This window comes from Antechinus flavipes, chromosome 6 (genome assembly GCF_016432865.1).
Source record: "Antechinus flavipes isolate AdamAnt ecotype Samford, QLD, Australia chromosome 6, AdamAnt_v2, whole genome shotgun sequence".
In the NCBI taxonomy this organism is placed as follows: domain Eukaryota; kingdom Metazoa; phylum Chordata; class Mammalia; order Dasyuromorphia; family Dasyuridae; genus Antechinus; species Antechinus flavipes.
In genome coordinates this window covers 150,569,362-150,592,240 of record NC_067403.1, presented here as the reverse complement: position 1 = coordinate 150,592,240, position 22,879 = coordinate 150,569,362, and the positions used below count along the sequence as shown (strand labels likewise).

The 22,879-nt window shown below is 34.7% G+C and overlaps 1 protein-coding gene across 5 annotated transcripts in view; it reads right to left on the bottom strand.

The window, feature by feature from the left end:
• METAP1 (methionyl aminopeptidase 1) overlaps positions 1-22,879 on the bottom strand; it is a 77,910-nt gene that overhangs the window by 35,689 nt on the left and 19,342 nt on the right. For all 5 annotated transcript variants that reach the window (XM_051966481.1, XM_051966480.1, XM_051966479.1 and 2 more), the window contains one exon: positions 8,876-8,927. In XM_051966481.1, coding sequence (XP_051822441.1) covers positions 8,876-8,927 — 52 coding nt within the window. The remainder of the gene's footprint in view (positions 1-8,875; positions 8,928-22,879) is intronic.

Sequence of the window (22,879 nt, the reverse complement as noted above, 5' to 3'; positions counted from 1 at the left end):
CAAAGTAAGTAAAACTAAGATCAACATTTTATAATGATGAAGTTGAGCTGTGAGTAATGGAAAAATGTATAACTAAGTTTGAAGTACATCAAAACATACCTTCTCTCTATCCCAGAAGAAAGGTCAGGGTTTCAATAGGGCAGAATACTGATATACTCGCTCACTAATAGATATGAGTTTTATATTGGATATTTCATGTTGTAAGTGAGAATAGTTCAACCTCAGGGATAGGTGTGGAAAATAAACACGATGTAAAAGCAAAAGGTACCAAATAAAAGACACATACAAGCTTATTTTAAAGATTCAGATTATAAAGCAAAACTTTTCTAAACATTAGATGTAGCAATGATTTACCATGAATTCTGGACTAATTAAAAGGCCAGATTTCTCCAAAAACAAAACTGGAAATCTGTCCTAGATTTATCCAAATGACTTTCAGTATACCTGAAATACTGAAAATACCATCTAGCTATTACTATTAGGTCTTACTTTCAGAATAGACTGTTCAAATTCATACACATAGAACAAATAGAAAAACACAGACAAGTAAGCATTTTTGAAACAGTTGCTAAATGCAACCAAAAAAAAGAGTCCTTGCCCTCAAGGAGCACACGGTTTAATGGCAGAGAGACCACGCAAGAATAATTGTGTACAAAAAATAGCAGCCCTTTTTATAGTGGCAAAGAATTGGAAACTAAAGGAATGTCTATCAAATTGGGAATGGCTGCACAAGTTAGGGTATATGAATGTGATGGAATATTATTGTTTTTAAAAATGACCAAGAGGATGATTTCAGAAAAACTTGGGAAGCCTTATGTGAACTGATACAAATTGAAGTGAGCAGAATCAGAACTGATACAAGTAACAGCAATCTTGCAGAAGTAATCAACTCTGAAAGACTTATTAACTCTGATCAACACAATGTTCTGCCACCATTGCAAAGAGCTTATGTTGAAACATGCCAACCACTTCCAGAAAGTTGATGTATTCAGCATATAGATGGAAGCGTATTTCTTCTCTTTCTTTTTCTTGCCTGTTTTTTGACTAAAGTGGAAATTAATTTTGCACAACCATATATACATATATATATATACACATATATATAATGGGTTTTGTTTTTCTTTTCTTAAATGAAACAGAAAGGAAGGAAGAAAACATGGAATGGAAGATAAAATAAAATTGATTTTTTAAGGAAGTAGGATTTTATGTGACTTGAGGATAGTGAAGAGACCATTTCGCTGGATTACAGATTATATGAAAAGGTGGAGGAAGTAAAAGGTATGGAAATCCAATCTAATTTGAAACATTTTTATTAACCATCTACTATGTGTTAAGCACAGTGCTAAGTACTGGTGATACAATTAATAAAAAGAAAGATAGTCCCTATTCTCAAGGAATTTACAATCTAAAGAAAACATGTCACAAAAGAAGGTAGGAAAAAAGGTGGGGAATATAGGAAATGTGGGAAGTGGTCAAGTTATAAAGACATTTAAAAATCTAAACAGAAGATGTTATATTTGATCCTGAACCTAACTGGGGGCCATTAGTATTAATTTAATTAATGTACAGAAACTTTAACAACTGAAATATGGACTGAAACCAAGGGGCATCAGCTAAAAATACTCCTCCCCACATCCCCACCCCCAAACACCTAACAGTTAAATATTATAGGTGTTAGCTATTAATTCAAAATATTTAGTACGTACCAATATGTCATAACACTCAGTCTCTCAAGAAGTACATATTTGGAACTACAGCAAAGTCTACAGCAGTGTCAAAATCAATCATCTAACCAAAGAGAATATGGGAGTCATTTGGATAGTATGCTTATGAAAATAGCACAAGATCCCTTCTCCCACCTCAGAATGACCAAAGAACTATCTTCTTTCCTCTCCCATTAGGGAAACAGCTTTCTATTCCTGGACTGCTCAAGCTACTCAGGTCAATGTATATTTAGAAAGTTAAGAACTGCAAGAGATACAAAGAGAAATTCCATTCAAAATAACTGTCGATAGCATAAAATATTTGGGAATCTATCTACCAAAGGAAAGTCAGGAATTATATGAGCAAAATTACAAAATACTTTCCACACAAATGGAAAAATGTTAAGTGCTCTTGGATAGGCTGGGCGAATAAAATAAAGATGACAATACTCCCTAAACTAATCTATTTATTTAGTGCTATACCAATCAGACTCCCAAGAAACTATTTTAATGATCTAGAAAAAATAACAACAAAATTCATATGGAAGAACAAAAGGTCGTGAATCTCAAGGGAATAAATAAAAAAAAAAAAAAAATCAAATGAAGGTGGCCTAGCTGTACCTGATCTAAAACTATATTATAAAGCAGCAGTCACCAAAACCATTTGGTATTGGCTAAGAAATAGATTAATTGATCAGTGGAATAGGTTAGGTTCACAGGATAAAATAATCAATAACTATAGCAATGTAGGATTTGATAAACCCAAAGATCCCAACTTTTGGGATAAGAATTCATTATTTGATAAAAACTGCTGGGAAAACTGGAAATTAGTATGGCAGAAATTAGGCATGGACCTACACTTTAACACCATATAAGATAAGATCAAAATGGGTCCATGATTTAGGCATAAAGAATGAGATCTTAAATAAATTAGAGGAACATAGGACAGTTTACCTCTAAGACTTGTGGAGGAGGAAGGAGTTTGTGACCAAAGAAGAACTAGAGGATCATTATTGATCACAAAATAGAAAATTTTGATTATAACAAATTAAAAAGCCTTTGTACAAACAAAACTAATGCAAACAAAATTAGAAGGGAAGCAACAAACAGGAAAAACATTTTTACAGTTAAAGGTTCTGATAAAGGCCTCATTTCCAAAATATATAGAGAATTGACTCTAATTCATAAGAAATCAAGCCATTCTCCAATTGATAAATGGTCAAAGGATATGAACAAACAATTTTCAGATGATGAAATTGAAACTATTTCCACTCATATGAAAGTGTTTCAAATCACTATTGATCAGAGAAATGCAAATTAAGACAACTCTGAGATACCACTACACACCTCTCAGATTGGCTAAGATGACAGGAAAAAATAATGATGAATGTTGGAGGGGATGCGGGAAAACTGGGACATTGATGTATTGTTGGTGGAGTTGTGAACTAATCCAACCATTCTGGAGAGCAATCTGGAATTATGCCCCCAAAGTTATCAATGTGTGCATACCCTTTGATCCAGCAGTGTTTCTACTGGACTCATATCCCAAAGAGATACTAAAGAAGGGAAAAGGACCTGTATGTGCCAAAATGTTTGTGGCAACCCTTTTTGTGGTGGCTAGAAACTGGAAAATGAATGGATGCCCATCAACTGGAGAATGGTTGGGTAAATTGTGGTATATGAATGTTATAGAATATGAATGTTATTGTTCTGTAAGAAATGACCAGCAGGTTGAATACAGAGAGGCTTGGAAAGACTTACATGAACTGATGCCGAATGAAATGAGCAGAACCAGGAGATCATTATGCACTTCAACAACAATACTGTATGAGGATGTATTCTGATGGAAGTGGCTATCTTCAACAAAGACAAGATCTAACTCAGTTCCAACTGATCAATGATGAACAGAAGCAGCTACAACCAGAAAAGGAAAAATAACCTAGGAAGAAAAACAAAAATGCAAACAGTTTACACTCATTTCCCAGAAAAGGAATACTGGGAAATGAGTGTAAACTGTTTGCATTTTTGTTTTTCTTCCTAGGTTATTTTTAACTTCTGAATCTAATTCTTCCTGTGCAACAAGAGAACTGTTCAGTTCTGCCCAAATTTACTGTATTTAGGATATACTATAACATTTAACATGTATAAGACTGCTTGCCATCTAGGGGAGGAGGTGGAGGGAGAGAAGGGAAAAGTCAGAATAGAAGTGAGTGCAAAGGATAATGTTTTTAAAAATTACCCAGGCATATGTTCTGTTAATAAAAAGTTATAATTAAAAAAAAAAAAGAAAGAAAAGAAAGTTAAGAACTGATTCAAGATGCAGAATGAGACATGTAATTTTTTTCAAACATGGGCAATGTAGAAATTTACCTTATTTGACTATGCTTGTTACAAAGATTTTGCTTTTATTTTCTTTTAAACTGAAGAGCAACAAAAAAGTAAATACTTGTTAAAGCTCACTTTTTCTATCAACTGATACACTATAAGTTAGTATAGAAGATAAAGAGCAGAATTGTAGAATTGAAACATTATCTCATACATTTTCATATGTGAAAATCTTGAGGCTAGAAGTAAAAGGACTTGCCAACATAACCCAATTAACTTGTAACAAAGCTGGGATTGGGATTCAAATCTCAAGTACCAGTCCTGTGCCATTTTCACTTTATCAAAGTCTACCTTGGGTTGACAAGTTCCAGAGGCTATATTTTGAGTTCAGAACAGTTAAATAAAAGCCAAGCATAAAGCTAAAAGCAGAAAGCTCATTATTAAATTGCATTATACTATTCAATTTCTGAACTTTTTCCTTTCTAAGTATTGAAGACAGTACCAATAAATATTAAGTGACAAACTGTTATTTCGCCCCCAAAGATGAGCTTTGAACAATATCTACTACCATCAGGGCCAAAATAGAGAGGAAAAACAGATCAAAATGCAGATAAATTGAATGTCTACTGCAACTGTAAATAGCAAGAAACAATTCTATTCTAAAACATGAGCCTCAAAAGTAATTTTTTCAACTGAAAATAAAGACAGAACAACAATAGGATATGTACTTTTTGCTTTTAATATATCACTGAGTTTAAAAAAAAGTGTAAAAGATTCTTGGGCTTCCAGCTGGTCCTGAATTTTCCACAATCTGTTCCCCTTCAAGTCCATTTTCAAAGAATTATAAACATGCTTATGAAAAAAAATGAAGTAATCAAAAGTAATCTGTATAAGGCAAGACTAAGATATAACAGATTCTATTCAATTTATTGGATCATTATTCACACTTGGAGATTGATGGTTCAAATGTGTTTGGTTATAAGGTTTGTGTGTAAGAAGGCATTCCAGGACAACAAGCAAACAGATTTTTTAGCTCATTTATTTGGTATCCTCAAAAATAAAAACAAATGGCCTATACTGATAAATCTAAACAGAAATTGGAGATAGTGGACTTAAGTAACCCCACCAAAATAGGTCCTTCAATGGACTGAATGTGGGGTGGAGGGGAGAGGAGGGAGAAACCAAATTAACCAGATGAAATCAGTGGGTTCAAAAAGTAGATAGGTAGACATAGAGAATAAAGCCTTTACCTTGGAGTCAGGAAAACTTAGTACAAAAAAAAAAATGCTTCAGACATCTGGCCATGTAAATCTAGGTAAGTTACTTAACCTTTCTCTGCCTCAATTTCCTCTTCTAGAAAAAAAAAAAAGAGAGCAGTAATGCTACCTCCCAAGTTGTGAGCATACAAGTACTTTGCAAATCACAAAGTACTATCTATAAGAATGCTAGTTACCATTTGTGTCTTTATACAGAGGAGATACTTAATGGAAGCTAGGTGGTACAGTGGATCGATTGTCAGGACGACTTATCTTCCTGAATTCAAATCTGATCTAATGAGGACTTTCATTAACTGTGTGATCCTAGGCAAGTCACTTAACCTCAGTTTCCTCATTTGTAAAATGTGCTAGAGAAGGAAACAGCAAACCATTCCAGTATCTCTGCCAAGAAAACCCCAGATGGGGTTACTAAGAGTTGGATACGATGAAATAACTAAATGACAAAAAGAGATTTAAAAGCTTATAAAATAACTGAGAAGTATTTTTCAAATATGATACTAAATAAGAATCCTCACTGAGGTTAAATTTACTTGAGAGGCACAAAAATTGGCCATTTCTTATGTTGAGATTACAAGACGCAGTCAGATTCTCTGTGTACAGGGTTACCAAATGATGGAGCTACCCACGAATTATTGGGATACAGGCAGTATTATCCCAAAAGTATATTGGGGTTATGGGCCAGTGTCATGGCTTGTCTTAAAAAAAATGTGCACACTTACACCTTCTCCAAATTAAGAGTCAAAGATTTTATGAAGCTACTAACAGTGGGCTAAATCCATGAGTCTTTAGCAAAGAAAAGGGCCCAAATCACATCAAAATCTAGATTCTGATTTTCCTTTTTAACAAGTCTGTATGGATTTAGCCCAGTTAGCCTGGATTTTCCTTAACAACATTTGAAGTCATTTCCCGACATTAAAATGGAACAAAATGAAGCAGCAGCCTTCAGGGAAAGACTTCATCCTATCAAATATTTTTATTGTTGGGAAACACAAGATTCTAGCTATGGAGTTAGAAAGCATGCAAAGATCATCTGGTCTAATACTTTTAATTTTACAGATAAGGAAACTGAGGACTAGCAGTTAAATGACTTGCTCAAAGCCACATAAATAGTAAATGATGGAGATGAGATTTTACTGGGATCCTCTGATGTTAAAGACACTGTTAAGATGAGCTACCATATACAGGATGGTGTGAAGAGGGAGAAATAGTTGGAAGTAAAGAAGAAAGATTGTTAAAGAACTAAAAAATGTTTTACATGTTTAATGACAGTTTTGAATAGTTTTTTTAAAAATTCATCCAGTACTTCCTCTCTGAATTTTAAGAGTAAATAATGCCAATGGCTTAACTGCATTGTTTAAAAAAAAAAAAAAAGACTGTGGTTTTGAAATTTAGAGTTTTACTTCTAGTGGACTGAAAATGAGATACTGCCTTACAACACTACCGCAAAGGGAATGAAATGAATGATGATGATGAAGCTGCTATTCATATAATACTTTCTTGGTTTGCAAATGCTTTACAAATACCATCTCATTTTTCCCTCACAACCACCCAGGGAGACAGGTGAGTCCTATTACTATTCCTATATTATAAATGAGGCAAGCAATAGTTAAATGATTTGCTCAGTCATACAGCTAGAAAGCGCCTGAGGCTAGATTCCCAGCATTCTACCTACTCTATCTACCACCTAGCTTCCTACACAGGTCTACCACCATGCATCTATCAATATTTAATTATATTCAGTTAGTCATGGGCTTTGTAATTCACAAATGGAAGTTAAGGTTATATGTGAGCATCATACTGAACTTGGTCAGAATCAGCCAACTTTTTCAAAAGTGATCATGGAACAGATGGTATTTTAACTAACAGATGTGAAAAGATGTAGCCAGAGATGACATGAAGACCTCAATGCAACCATCACAACTGTCAATTATGGCAGTCTTCCCTATGTGAATTATGATACCATCATGGATTGAAGTGCTTTTCCAAAAGTGATCATGAGCCGATCTCAATCTTCCCCCCATTCCTTTTTAACTACATCTCCTTGGAACAACTTGACATTGCACCTCAGAAAGCTAGAGCAAGTCCAGTCTGTACTGATGGCTGTGGAGTCAGCTTCTCTGTAACTTGGTGTCACAGTGTCCTGTGAGGATGTTAAACAATGTTAACAATGGATAAGTTCAGATGAAAAACAAATGTAATAAGGCTGCCTAATGACATCTGCTTTTTAGTACACTTTGGCTACATGTTATTTCAGTAGAAAAGAAAAAAAACGGTACAAAAAAGTGGAGTATTACTATGCTATTACCCAATGGGCTATACCCATCCATGGGAGGAATAACAAATGTGGCCACCATATCAAAGTTGAGTGGATATCCAAAGTAGGTATTCACTGCTTGAGGAATGTTTGAACAAATTGCTTCATGGCATATAAAAGAAATATAACTGTACCATAGAAAGAAATATACAAAATTCAGAGAAACCTAGGGAAACTTGTATAGACTGACGGATAGGAGAGAAGCAAAACAATGTATACATTGACCACCACAACATGAGGAGAACAATCCTAAAAATTCCAAGACACTGAAATCTTGACTTCACAAGACTGATCTTACATGGGACACATATCTCTTACACAGAAGTAGCAGACTATGGGTGAGGAATGAGACAGACACTGGCAAACAGTATTTTGTTTAGCTGTATTTCTGTGTTGAAATAACAAGAATTCGAAAAAGATATTTGTTTTTAAAAATGAGCTGCAAGATTGAAAAAAATGGGGGAGAAAAACAATCCATCTTCATTTGTATATATAAGTATACACAAATAGTATTTAATAAAGAATGTCCAACTACTTGGATGGGGGAAAAAAGACACTTTTATTTTCACAAAATCTCTGAATTACGATTGAAAATCACTGAAATAGAACATGTCCTTCAATTATAAATGTAGGTGACAAGCCATAATAGTATTAAAAGACCTGTGATTTTGTCACCAATAGAAACCACAAATTGTTTTACATCACATTATATTACAGAGATACAGATATAGGTATCTTAAGACATTGTCTATGTTCATCACTTTGGAATTACTGAGGTCATTAGACTGGTAATGTGATTGGTCACAGTTTTCTTGTCCATAGAGACATTTGTGTGATGTAGCTGGGCAACTATTGGGGTCCACTGAAGTGATTCCCTGGACTACCAAAGAGGTCTATAACACAAAGTTTTAAGAATTCTCGATACTGAATTATGAGATTTGCAAAGCACTATGTATATATTAAGTGATTTAAATAAAGAGCAAAAAATTGTACAAATCTTAAGTTCAGAAATATTATGAAAATTATATCAAATATATTTCTTTTAGCAAAGCAAAAGATTTTTTTCCAACGGAGTAAAAATCCAACCCGATTCACACTACCACAAAAGCACCTACATCACTCATTCTTCTAGGCAATGGAAATACAAAGACAAAATGAAAATAAAAAGCATCTGTCCTCAAGGAGCTTACACTCTAGGGGAGTGAAATTTGAATAGAATACTTATGATAGTAGAAGAGAGATACGATTTTACTTACTTGCTTTCTTGTGTAGTAACTTGTGAGTGGCCCAGCTTCCCTTAAAACACTCCTAAAATTGCAAATATTATACAAGTTAGTGTTGTGCCTTCCTTAGTAGAAATATGTTGATATTTTGAGGAAAGAGAAGAACTCTGATTGCTTACATGGCCGAAAAGACTATAAATATTTGTGGCTTCTCTTGGTAAAATTTTAGGGAAAAAACAAAAATTCATGATCTCTGTTCAAATATTCACGTCAAAAAGCAATTAAAATAAGCTTAAGCTGCTGGTAATAATAACAATGTTCAAAGAATTCTAAGTCATATTTATCGAATAATTGTTAGTATAGTTTCATCCTTTCACTTCTCTTTATTTTAAGTATGGTCACCTGTCAAATTATAACAACAAATTTTTTTTTTCATTTCCCAGTGTTTTTTCTTTGGGTGTAGCTGCTTCTGTCCATCCTTGATCAATTGAAATGAATTAGCTCTCTTTATCGAAGAGATCCACTTCCATCAGAATACATCCTCAAACAGTATAGTTGTTGAGATATATAATTTCCTGGGTTCTGCTCATTTCACTTAGCATCAATTCATTATAACAACAATTTTAAGCAACACTAAAGAGAAATAGGTGAATTGTGAAATGTGCATTTAAAATGAAAAGACAAGTGGTTAACAGTTTATTTCACTATATTTTTCAATGGACTTTCCTTCAATGAGTTCAAGATAATAAACAAATAACTCACATTGTATTAAGGCAAGAGCTTTCACATAAAGATAAAAGGAAAGGCAACTCAGTCACCAAATGTGTCATTAGTAAGCATCTGCCACATGCCTGTTATATATGCAACACTGCACAGTTCTGGGCATACCAAGTCAAAAATGAAAATGGCCTCTCAAGGAATGACAGCTTATAGCAGACATAAATAAAGACATGGAAAATAAACAGAAAACAAGAGAAACAGGAAAGATGAACTCTATAAGATGATCATCACATTACTTAATTAACATTCAACCTAACTGTATCAAAATATCATAAGGGCAATTAACAGGAAACTCCACTCTAGACCTGGCTTTCTCTTTTACTAATTAGCTGTGTGAGGGTAGATAAGTCCCTTGATTTGTCAGGATCTCAAGTTTTCTTTCTTATTTGTAAAGCTAAGATATCACTTGCTCTAAGAACTCACAGTATTATTTCGAGAATCAAACTATGTAATGTGAAATGATATAATTAAACCAAATTGAAAATTATAGCATGAATGAGGTGATTCAGACCAGTTCCAATGGTCTTGTGATGAAGAAAGCTATCTGCAGTGAGAAGACAGTGGGAACTGAATGTAGATCACAACATAGTATTTTTCACTCTTTTTGTTGTTTGCTTGCATTTTGTTTTTTTTCTCATTTTTGTTTCCCTTTTTGATCTGATTTTTCTGGAGCAACACGATATTTATGGAAATATATAAAGAGGAATCGCACATGTTCAACATATATTGGATTATTTCCTGACTAGGGGAAGGGGTAGATGAAGGGAGGGGAAAAAAACTAGAACACTAGGGTTTTGTAGAGGTGAATGTCGAAAATTATCTATGGGGACAGCTAACTGGTGTAGTGGATAGAGCACCAGTCCTAAAGTCAGGACGACCTGAGTTCAAATCTGGCTTCAGACACTTAAACACTGCTTAGCTGTGTGCCCCTGGGAAAGTCACTTAACCCCAAATGCCTAAACAAAAAATAAAAATAAATCTATGTATATATTTTGAAAATAATTATAAAAAATTATAACATGTTATTTTAATATTATTTCAGTTCAACAAATATTTATTAAATACCTACTATATGGAATGCATTCTGCTAGGAAATAAGTTTCTTTTGGGCACTGGAGTTTCACAACTATGATTTCATCTGTATGAAACAATGATGTATAATAAACTCCTACTATGAATAGCTATTAGCAATATCACTTTAACTTAATGTGTTAAGAAAGCTGCGTGGGGCATTGAGAAGTCAAGTGGCTAGCCCATCTTCACAAAGTCAGTTTGTATCAATTTGAATTCAAATCTTTATACTTCAAGGCCTGACTTCTGTCCAATATGCCATATTATTTCTTGGGCAAATAAAGATACAAAACTTAAGAATGCCATTCCCTACATGGAGTTTTTATAGCACAAATTTCTTATTTGCTTTTATTGTCACCACAATTTCAAATTTAACAAAAATCGAGAAAAGAAAAAATGAAAAAGGCAAATACATTGGCTATTTTGGTGAAGTGGTCATTCTCAGAAATATTTGTGCAAGAGACCCCATATACGGGGAAAGGTTGAGCTAGATCAATGACTTACTTCTAGATACCCTTCCAGTTCTAAGAGTCTATAACTTTGATAAAGATACTTTTAAAAATACTAGCAGATTTTTAATATGACCAAATCCATTGCTATTCCCAGGAAATAAAAATATAAAAAGTAATTAAAAAAACCATTCATGCAAAACCAAAAACAACATACGTAAGCCAGTGCATTTAAGCAAGTTATATAATCTGGATTTTTTTTATTTATAATAAATTCTCTTTTTCTTCCCCTCTTTCCAACTACTTTTCTCTTTTATCTCTATTTGAACATTTTGTAAGTGAGGGATTTGTTAACAAAAATGGAAAATACTATTTTAAGCAGGTTAAAATAAAGTTATGCAGTTCTCAGTTCTCATCTTCCTTTTTCTAGTTCTTCATGAATTTGAAAGAAAATCAAGTTTTCCCTGCTTTTTCAACTTCGTAATTTACAATGAATGAATTGGGGACAAAAAGGATGCAAGCATTCTTTCACTTTATAATTCAAATTTTGCTACTATGAATTAGACAGAGGCAGTTTCTACATAGTGACCCTGAAAAGAGGAGATATGGATTCACACACAATATATGCCATCCAGTGACTATGATGGTGCAAGTTTTTCAAACCTCAGGGCCTCAGGCAACAGTCTTAGAAATTGTAGAGAAGGCTTTGGTAAAGGGAATTGGGAATTCCTTATGCCAATGCAATCACAGGTCCAATTCCTTTTCTTATGATTCAAAATATATTTTACAAGTCTCCTTCCATGTACACTACTCAAAACAGAAATGGAGTGCTCCTACATAAAAGATTGTATATATTTTTAATATTCCTAAATATTCTAATAATAGGCCACTGGGAATGCCATAAGATTTGGCCCTAATAGTCAAATCAAGAAGAATGTATTAAACATCTACCGTGTTCTGTGCCAAGTGCTAAGGATAGCAAAAAAGGAAAATATGATATAGATCTGTATAGTGTGAGCTTCAGGAGCTCCCGTCTACTGGGCGGAGATAACCTGCAGACAACTATATACAAAGAAAACATACACAGATAAACTGGGAAAAACCTCAGAGGGCATAACAGGAAAAGCTTAATAGATAGTCCATAGTTGTGATTGTTATTTACATTAAACTTTTCCTAAAACATTATTTATATAAAATATGTTACCTTGATTAAATCTACAAAAATCACACTGTACTTAAAAGGAATTTTGATTTAATACATTTGTCAACAACTTTCTCAGCTATTTCTTGAAAAATAAATCAGAAAGCACTGATAAATATGACATAATCTTGAAGCATTTTGCCATCCCTTTCTAATGCTCTTTCAGCACATAAATATCCTTACTAAAATGACCAATCAAAATAGAAGACTATGCTCTAGACTGGATTTGATCTAGGCAGAATTCAGGACTATTAACTTCCTTTATAACTGCTTTGCTTCTTTTTTCTAGTGTTCTTAAAACACACTAACAATATAAGTTAACTCATATTGAGTAGTCCACTAAAAGACAGATAGGAAAACTGAAATCTGAGCATACACAGATCACGTCTAATGCCTATGCTGTTCTATTTTTAAGCCAAATATAAGACTTTATACTTCTATTAAATCTTTATCTTATTTTATGTTGTCCAATGTTCTAGCCTGTTAAGATCACTTTGGATCTTGAGCTGGTCCTTTAACATGTTAATGGTCCTTAACTATTTTAAACTTCATGAACAGTCAATAGTTATTTATTGATAATCTCAAAACTGATTCTTAGCATTATCTCTTAGTCATCAGTCACTGTCACTGGGAAGCAGAATGGAAAAAAGCACAGATCTAAAGATTACATTTTATTGGTTAGTCTCTAATGAACAGACAAAGAGGAAATTTCTTGAGTGCAAAGCAATGGCTGTGGCTGCAGGGCAGTGTGGTTCCTCAACAAATTAACAAGTTTATATTGAGACACACTTTACAAATATTATTTAATAACCTATGATGTGGGTGCTATTATGGCCCCTATTTTATAGATGAGGAAACTGAAGCAGCCAGACCTTATATCACAGCAGAAGTTCGTCACTTGCTCAAAGACACTAGCAAGTGTTTGAGGACACATTTGAACTCAGGTCTTCTTTACTAAAGACAAAGTGCTCAATTAACTACATCCCCCAGCTGCATATTTATGAGGTTATAATTCATAAAATGGCAAATCAAATTAAATGTTTGGGGATTTCATGAATTTTGCCTCAGATCAAAGGTCAGTCAGACTCTGAGATTGCTTTAAGGCACTGGAAGATGAGGAAAAAAAAAAAAAAAGAAATTGCAGTTGTGAAGAAACTGAAATAGGAAGCAATCCAGAGAATTAGCTAAGAATGTAAGATTCAATTGCTTTGTTGAGGAGCCTGTGCACGGGCTGGGGCAAGGCTGGATGAGCTCTTTTCTGTTCTAGACTTCCAAAGTCATTTTGAGAACTGTTCTCTGCATCTTCTTTGGTTTCAAAGGAAATCAGAAAAAAGCCAAGCTTGGCATCTGTTCTGGCTCTCTGAATAGATTTGAAGCCAATTAGACAGCATTGGAATCTGGATGAGTGAGGAGCTGGCTTGGACTGGTCTTATACTGCCCAAGGGGCCAACCTAAAGTTTGGCTAAAGTTGGTTTGGCCTGTAAGATTAGGTCTTACCCTGGTGAGACTTACGTGAACTGATACTAAGTGAAATGAGCAGAACCAGGAGATCATTATATACCTCAACAATGATACTGTTTGAGGATGTATTCTGATGGAAGTGGATCTCTTCGATAAAGAGAGCTAATTCAGTTTCAACTAATCAAGGATGGATAGAAGCAGCTACACCCAAAGAAAGAACACTGGGAAATGAATATAAACTGCTTGCATTTTTCTTTTTCTTCCCGGCTTATTTATACCTTCTGAATCCAATTCTCCCTGTGCAACAAGAGGTTCTGCACACATATATTGTATCTAGGATATACTGTAACCTATTCAACATTAAAGGACTGCTTGCCATCTGAGGGAGGGGTGGAAGGAAGGAGGGAAAAAATCGGAACAGAAGTGAGTGCAAGGGATAATGCTGTAAAAAATTACCCTAGCATGGGTTCTGTCAATAAAAAATTAAAAAAAAAAAAAAAAAAAAATTAGGTCTTACAGAAGTGATCTGACAAAAGATTATCTCCAGTCTGTGTTGCCCAGAGCCAAACTAGGGAGTTTTGCAGTTCCCAGGCTTAAAGAAACAACATACATTCTGTAAAGGGGTGATTGTGAAGTAAAAGAACGTATTTCATCCAAGATAGAGATCTGTCCAAGAGAAGGGGTAAAAAGGATCAAAGGGAGGCAACAAGCAGTGACATGGCTTTGTATCATATGTATGATTCTTGAAGAGATCAAAAGACATCAAGATGTGCGGTTCAGAGCTGAAAGCTGCTCTGAACACTTAGGTTTTTCTTATTACTGTGGCTCCCTGTTAGAGGCATTTTAGGCTTCATTACTAGGTAGAACTAGATTCAGGTCCCACTTGTGATACACATAGGCTGTGTGATTGACCAAATCATTGCTCCAGATATAAAAAATTATTGAGAACATGCAGATTCATATTTGTTGACCATTAACATGTTGACCAAGGAGATTCCCTCCTTATCAACAAAACTGCAAGTCTTATCCCTAGTCTTGTCCTGCAAAAATCAGGAGTGTGAAAAGGTGTGCCAAAGAGACTCTTGTTAAATCTAAGCCAAGTCATGCCTAGAATATATAGGGGGGAGAAACTGGATGAAGATTAAAGTCACAAAGACAGGCAATGTGACCCAGGAGACAGAGCAATGGCTCAGGGTTGGATTTGAGTTTGGTATTTTTAGATAGGCAATGCAGTCAAACTTGAGCAACCAGTTTCATCATCCATAAAATGTCCTACCCACTTACATGGTAGTTGAGAGGGAAAGAGTTTGCAAAAATTAAAGTTATCAAATGTTGTTGCTCATTGTTGTTGGAAATGATTTGCCAGCATTTTTTGTAGCCATGATCAATGGCAGTGTAACAATTATATTTGAACTCCATACCATACTTCTTAATTGAAAATGGCTTTTAAGGGGAAATTAAGACTGACAGTGGCCCTAACAAAGTAGGACAAAAAGAAATCTACAGTGGAAGCAATAAAATCATAAACGTCAGGGATCGCTTTTCTTAAAAAGAAGGATTTCAAAAGAATGGTGAAATTCTTGAATAGCATTTAGAGAAATAATTCATTTTGGACCCCTACTCTATTTCAATCAAGATTAATCAATTTGATAAAATCATATCAAAGTTCTGTATATATGGCCCCAAAGCTATGAGGTACAGATTCTAAGTTCACTTGCTTAACTGTAAGAAGTTAGCTAAAGGCCTTCTACCCTTGTTTTGCCTTATAATTATGGCCAAGACCAGTTTGGCAGAAGTGACAATTATACAGAATGCCCCCCAAAATATTTTATGGGCAGCTAAATGGTAGAATGGATAGAGCACAAGCCCTGGAGTCAGGAAGACCTGAGTTCAAATCTGGCCTCAGACATTTAACATTTCCTAGCTGTCAAACACTTGGCAAGTTACTTACCCTCAATTGCCTCACAAAAGAAAAGAAATTTTGTACCTCTGGACTAATCACTTGTCCAATAGGACCAGATGACTATCTTAATACCACTTAGGTCATTGACTATAATGGCTTATACCATTTCTTCCTGCCCAAATTATGGAGAAGCCCATCCATCTTATGTGGCAATATTCCTTGCTTCACCCAACTTGTGGTCCTGCTGACATTTTTCTTATTCAGTAGAATTAGAATTAAAATTCAGTAATTAAATTCAGTAGAATTAGGTCCTTGGAAGGAGGAAGTAACTCAGTTTCTCCTCTCCCTACCAAAAATGTGAGAATCTGTCACTAAAACACTATTTCATATGCCTATTTTCACATTTCTACAAAATTATGAGGAAAGTCGTCTACACACAAATACACACACACACACACACACACACACACACACACCCCAAAGGTAACCTTGTTAAAAATATGAAGGAAACACTTTCACAGATAATTTTCTACAGCAAGCTACAACTTCATATCACACTAATGATGAATGTGTAGATTCCATTGTGCTTATCAGTCACTCCTCCCTCTCCTCTACCAAAGGCACCTGATTCAACAGAGCAAAATACAGGTTTAAAGGCTTTTCTGCAACCAAGTGTCTTCCATGTACCAAAAAAACATGCAATTTATCTGAAAGACACAACAATGGGTATTACCTTGTTCAACTGTCTTTTCATTAACAATTATCAAAGAATACAGACTCCAACCAGACTTGTGAAAAATATATATCCCAATGACATGGAAAAATGTCCTACAGAAGGATAAAATGGAGTGATGCAAAAGAAGGGTCTCTGAAACATTCCAAAGTCTCTTCAAAAAGATAACCATTCAAAAAGAGATGAGCTAATAAATACAGAAAAAAAAAAAAAAAACATGAAAATTAAAGGATGGTAGGTTTTGTAGATTATAAAAGAAAGTTAGATGGATGAATTAGCATATGTAGCTGAGTTAAGTATTAGCAAATAAATAAGCTAGGACCAGACCTAAAAAGAAAAAGGAGAGCTGACTAAATTATTGGGGAAAATTAAATGCATTTTCAAAAATCATAAGCAGTTCCCTGAGATTTTCTAATTTAAGCTATTCTACCTACAAATGATCAAAATTAAACACTTATTAAACTCTTCCCAGATAACTTCATACCATACTATCTATACTTGGATCATCTCCCTTCCACCTGAGATCTCCTCTCCACCCCGGGATTACTAGCTTTGTTTGGATTACTTGAATCCCCAGGTTTAGCACAGTGCTCCAGCACACAATTAAGTACTTAATAATTAAATTCAATAAACATTTATTAAGTACCTACAACTTCATGCTAGGCATTGTGCTAAGCACACTAGGAACAAAAAGATATAAAAGACAGCACTCTCATGGAGCTCTTCTTTCACAGAGGAGAAAACATGCAAATAAATACATACAAAGCAAGTTATATACAGGATAAATAGGAAATAATTAACAGAGGGAACTAACAGAAGGGTTTGAGAAATCTTTTTAGGAAGTAGGATTATAATTGATGCCAGGAAAATTAGTAGTTGAAATGGAGGAGGGAGAGCATTCCAGGCATGAGAGACAGCATGAGTAACAAACAGAGAATGCCTGGAGTGGAGAAACAGAGTATCTCACTTGTAGGAAAGCCAGATTAGTAAGCAATGCATGCACACTGGCTATGTCAGTTTATCTACTATCTATCTGTAGTAGACAGAGGCAATATGCTATGTGCTCAATGGAGATATAAAGTCAAGTTAAAACACTAGAACTGCTCAAATGCCTTTTACAATCTAAACAGGGGGAAGGGGATCAAGAACATGGAGTGCATTCAAGGATCCCAGGGGGAATGTTATGGCCCTAAATTAACTCTTTTAACACAAAATTAACCATTGGATGAGAAGTGGAAAAAAAAAAAAAAGGGTATCTGGGACTAGAGAAAAGAGATAGGCATTAAAGTTTGGGTAGAATCAGAGAAGGTTTTATAGATAAGGCAGGACTGGAGTTTTAAAAAAATGGGTAGGAATTTAATATGGAGAGTAAGATGAGCCATTCTAGATCAGAGAAAGATCTGAGTAAGGGAAATCCTGAATGAGGAATTCTACTCTCTAACAATGTATCTTTTCTTCAACTTAGAACTATGACTAAAACTGTGATTTCAGGGATCCTCTACACACTTAATTAACAAGGACTCTTTCCCCACCAAGTACTTTTATTTATGTAGATTATGAGAAAGAAAAACATCTTAAAATGATCATGTAAACAGTTTTGACTTGGTGGACTCTTAATGATCTTTGTACCGTCCACACTTGGTAAGCCTCTGCCTTACATTATAAGATGAAGTGACTTGTTCATAAGGAAAGCATAGCAGCCAGCAAGTAAAGAATCTGTCTTCTGGCTCTAAGATTAGAGCATGATCCATTCTGCCATGTTGTCTTTTCTACAGAAATCAAGAAAAATTATTTAGCCTCCCTGAGCCTAAGTTTGCAATTCAAAAAAGGAAGGGATTAAATTAAACTCTTTCCAGCTCTTAAAACTCCATACTGTCTTAGATCTGGGGGTATGGGAAAAACAATGAGAATTTCTAAAAATCTGCTCTATTAGATTATGCTAGGCATTCTGTAATCAATTTAATTAGGTCATAAAGAATAAATGATTCCTTATGTCACTGGCATTCTACTTGTTCTAGTCCATTATCAAAAACTATTCTACCAGTATTTTTATCTATACAATTAAGCTTATGTACTTATTGTACAATAGTATATTGTTGTGAGCCAAGTCACTAGCTACATTTAGATATATTTAACAAATACCTGAATATCTGCTATGCTTAGTATTGGGCTATATGTTTAGGAAAATATAAAAAAAAAGTGAGAAGCAAAATCCTTGTTTTTATCAAAAGGCTTAAAATCTAGACAAAGAAAAGACAGATTCATGCAAGGTGGAATAAGAATACAAAAATTCAAGTATTGATTCAATGCAACTTATGATTAGTGTCAAGTGAGTGGAGAGAATAGGACAAAACAGGTGGCAGAAACAAGATGAGGAGGGAATGTGCATGTGTGTGGGGTGGGGATGGGTGGGTGGGGTTGCAGATTTTGGGTGTTTTAGTGAAGTTGTCTCAAAATGTTGTCCATGAAAATAACAAAAGAAAGAAAAAAGATGTAGTTGAACAGTTTGGCAGTAGGGAAAGATTGTTGAAGGTAAACTAATGACAAATAAAGCTAAAAGAAAAAAAGGCTCAGGTCAAAACATGGAAGGCACCAAGAATCCAACAAAAAATCTGGGATCATCTCTAATGTTCCTGTTATTTCACTGTTTCCTTCATTTCTGGGTAGGGAAAGGGGAGTTTTCAATAAACAATAACCTTCATCCAATGCTATACCAATATACCAGGTGTTAGTAACTGTTCCCTTATTATATGAACATTTTTGTATATGGAGATGTAATTAAAATTATAATCCTAACAAACAAAAGAAATGCAGTTCAGTTTCATATTTACTGTGCTTTTTTGAATTTTTATTTTGCACTGAAAAACTGTTGTCTTATTCTTGGGGTGTTTGGATTCTTGTCATGTGTTCTTTTAAATACAAACTAGCTGGTGGTTGTCGTTCATATTTGAAGAGAACCAAAATGTCATCAATATATTTGAGTTGACTTATAGTGTGGCTGATCACCACAGGTTGGACACAAATAGCCCCTATGAACATTTGGGATAGCTTCTCTAATTCTGCACATCTCATGTTTCCTTTGAACTAAATCAATTCTGCTTTGTTCATAGAGCACAGAACCAGTGCTTTTATATACAGGGTAGAATTAGAGACAATATTTTATGTACAGTTCTTCAGGAGGCTACAGTAGTATAGTCTATTCCTTACTTGTGGTGTTTTTCTTCTTTAAAATATAATAATGGTTTTCTCTGGGGGAGAGCAGGTTTCTTGGGGAGGTTATTTGGAGGCAGCCTTAGTTGCAGTTGAAAGTAATAATGACCTCAAAATGCAGACAGCTGGTAAAAATGCAAACGTTTATTTTCTCCTTCCAAAATAGCCCTGTTAGTTGAGGCCTATCTCTCTGCTTGATTCTAAGAGCTCTTGCAGATTGTCCTTTGCTTCTGCCTCTGCTTTCTTCAGCCACCAGCCAGCCAAGTGGAAAATGGAATGAATCTCTCTTGCCTCTGAGAGGGCTTCTGGCTCTCAATCTCCCAGAGTGCTCTGCATCTGTCCCAGTGTGCTCCTCTCCAATCTAATTTTGCTGAACTCTCCTAACTGGGCCTCTGCTTTCTTCTTCTGATGTATCAGAGAAAAGGATTATGGGTTTTCTCCCATAGTGCTCTCTGGCCCCAAGAGCTTCAAGGGAGGTGTGAATTTGAATATCTCATACTAAACCCTGAAATCTCCCAAATGTGAGAACTCCAATGAGTAAAGGTGTGAACACAAGCATTGTATCAATTAGTACCTTGTTTCAGGCTCTGGCTCAAAACATCTCCTTGTAGGATTAGATCAATGATACTGACCCATGCTAAATTAGATAATTAGTGTCTCCATCAACTCTAATGACTTAACAATTTGTAAAAATTCCAATACTTACAGTAATAAAGTTATTTCTTTCTTTTTCTTTTTCTGTGAGGCAATTGGGGTTAAATGACTTTTCTGGGGTTACACTGTTAGTGGGTAAATGTTAAAATGTAAAGTGGCTAAAGCCGAATTTCAACTCAGGTTCCCCTGCCTTTAGCATAGGTATTCTATCCACCATCCAGCTGCCCCTTTTAAGGTTCATCCTAACAATAGTTAAGAGATTTAAATTCTAAGCAAGTATTCATTATGAATAGATAAACCTCAAAATCATAATATTTTCAAAACAAGGAATAATTTCTGTAACAATTTATTATTGGACATCAATATAGTTTAAAGGAAACCTTTGAATATTTCAAGAATATAAATAAACCTAATTTTTAAATGCTGTAAATATGGTTTTTACTCAATCATCTCTCAGATGTTGTTATTAATTCACTCTGTGTTATTGCAACATTTTTTGGTCCAGACAAATTTCCAAAACTGTTGCTACTTTGTATGCTTTAAAATACCATGGGGCTGGTGTTCTATCAGACTTAGGCTGGAAATAACTGTGTACCTATTATTAGCTATATGGGATTATATTGTAGATTTGTGACTTCTCATTAGAGAAGTGACTGAGTATGATTCTAGATAAATCTTTATTAACAATTCACTCACTGATAATAGGCAGAAACTTGGTCCACAGGGTCTGGAGCAAAGAAGACCAAAGTACAAATCTGGAGTCATATACCTATTAGTTGTGTGCCCTTGGACAAGGTTTTCTACCTGTCTGTCTCAGCTTCCTCACCTGTAAAAAATGTAAATGGGGATAATGACACTACTTATCTTCTGGTTTCCAATGAACTGGAATAATGTAAAACTAATTACTATAAAGAGGCTTTTCCCTCTGAAACCCAATCATTAAAGAACTTGGGCTTCAGTGAAAACATTATATATTACTATATGGTAGTATGTATATATAGTTGAACAATAATTAACTTAAAATTAACACGAATCTTCTGGAAAATAATCATTATAATTTTTTATTTTTTTAAACACAAAATACATATATATGTTTACACACACACACACACACACACACACACACACACACACACACACGGTACCTTTTGCACCCCAGGATTTGTCCTTTTAAAAAACCTATTATTCTAAAAGGGACGTGCCAATTTCTTAACTCCTATCACAGCAATAAAGATGTTAGTTATTCTTACTATTATGATAAGGTATTCAAGAAGTAAAATAAATCATGCCTTAAAAGCAAAATATACAAGGGGTTTTCACCATAGAGCTATACTGATACTCTTTTACCAAACAAATACTGACTGGAAAAATGTCATTTGAACTTCTAGTCACCATAATTTTATTTTTTAATGTCTGCAGGGAGCATATTACTTAAAGAATTCTAAAGGGATAATCAAGCTCTAATTGAATTAATTTTGAAAGTATATAGTCAAATACTGTTTGTTTAAAACATCTTGTTCCATGAGGGCAGGGCATGGTTTGGGCATAGGTTCAAATCCTCCCTCCCACACTGGCTAGCTATGTGACCACATAAATTACCATTCATTCTCTCAGTGCCTCCCTCTCCTCTTTGCAACTCTGGAGTTCTCTCAAGTTACAGATAACATCAATAGAAAAAGGTTCCCAAACACCACTGAGATTACAAGGACAGAAAGAAAGAAAAAACTTTACCCACAGGATAGTCAAACTACAGCAAAGAATAATGAAAAACCCAAGAACGAAAACAAAATGCAAGCGAACAACAGAAAGAGTGAAAATGCTATGTTGTGGTCCATACTTAGTTCCTATAGTTCTCTCTCTGGGTGTAGATGGTTCTCTTCATCACTGAATAATTGGAACTGGTTTGAATCATCTCATTGTTGATGAGAGGCATGTCCATCAAAATTGATCATCATATAATCATGTTGCCATGTATAATGATCTCCTGGTAGTGTTCATTTCACTTAGCATCAATTCATGTAAGTCTCCTCAGGCCTCTCTAAAATCATTTTGCTGATTGTTTCTTATAGGACAATAATATTCTATAACATTCATACACTGCAACTTATTCAGCCATTCTCCAATTGATGGGTATCTATTCGGTTTCCAATTTCTTGCCACTACAAAAAGGGCTGCCCAATCATTTTTGCACATGTGGGTCCCTATCTCTCCTTTAAGATCTCTTTGGGATATAAGCACAGTAGAAACATTGCTGGGTCAAAGGGTATGCAGTTTGATTACTTTTTGAGCATAGTTCCAAATTGTTCTCCAGAATGGTGGGATCCATTCACAATTCCACCAACAATGTATCAGTGTCCCAGGTTTTCCACATCCCCTACAACATTCATCATTATCTTTTCCTGTCATCTTAGCCAATCTGAGAGATATGTAATGGTATCCCAGAACTGTCTTAATTTGTATTTCTCTGATCAACAGTAATTTAGAGCACCTTTTCATATGACTAGAAATAGTTTTAATTTCTTCATCTGAAAATTGCCTGTTCATATTCTTGGACCATTTATCATTTTAAGAATGG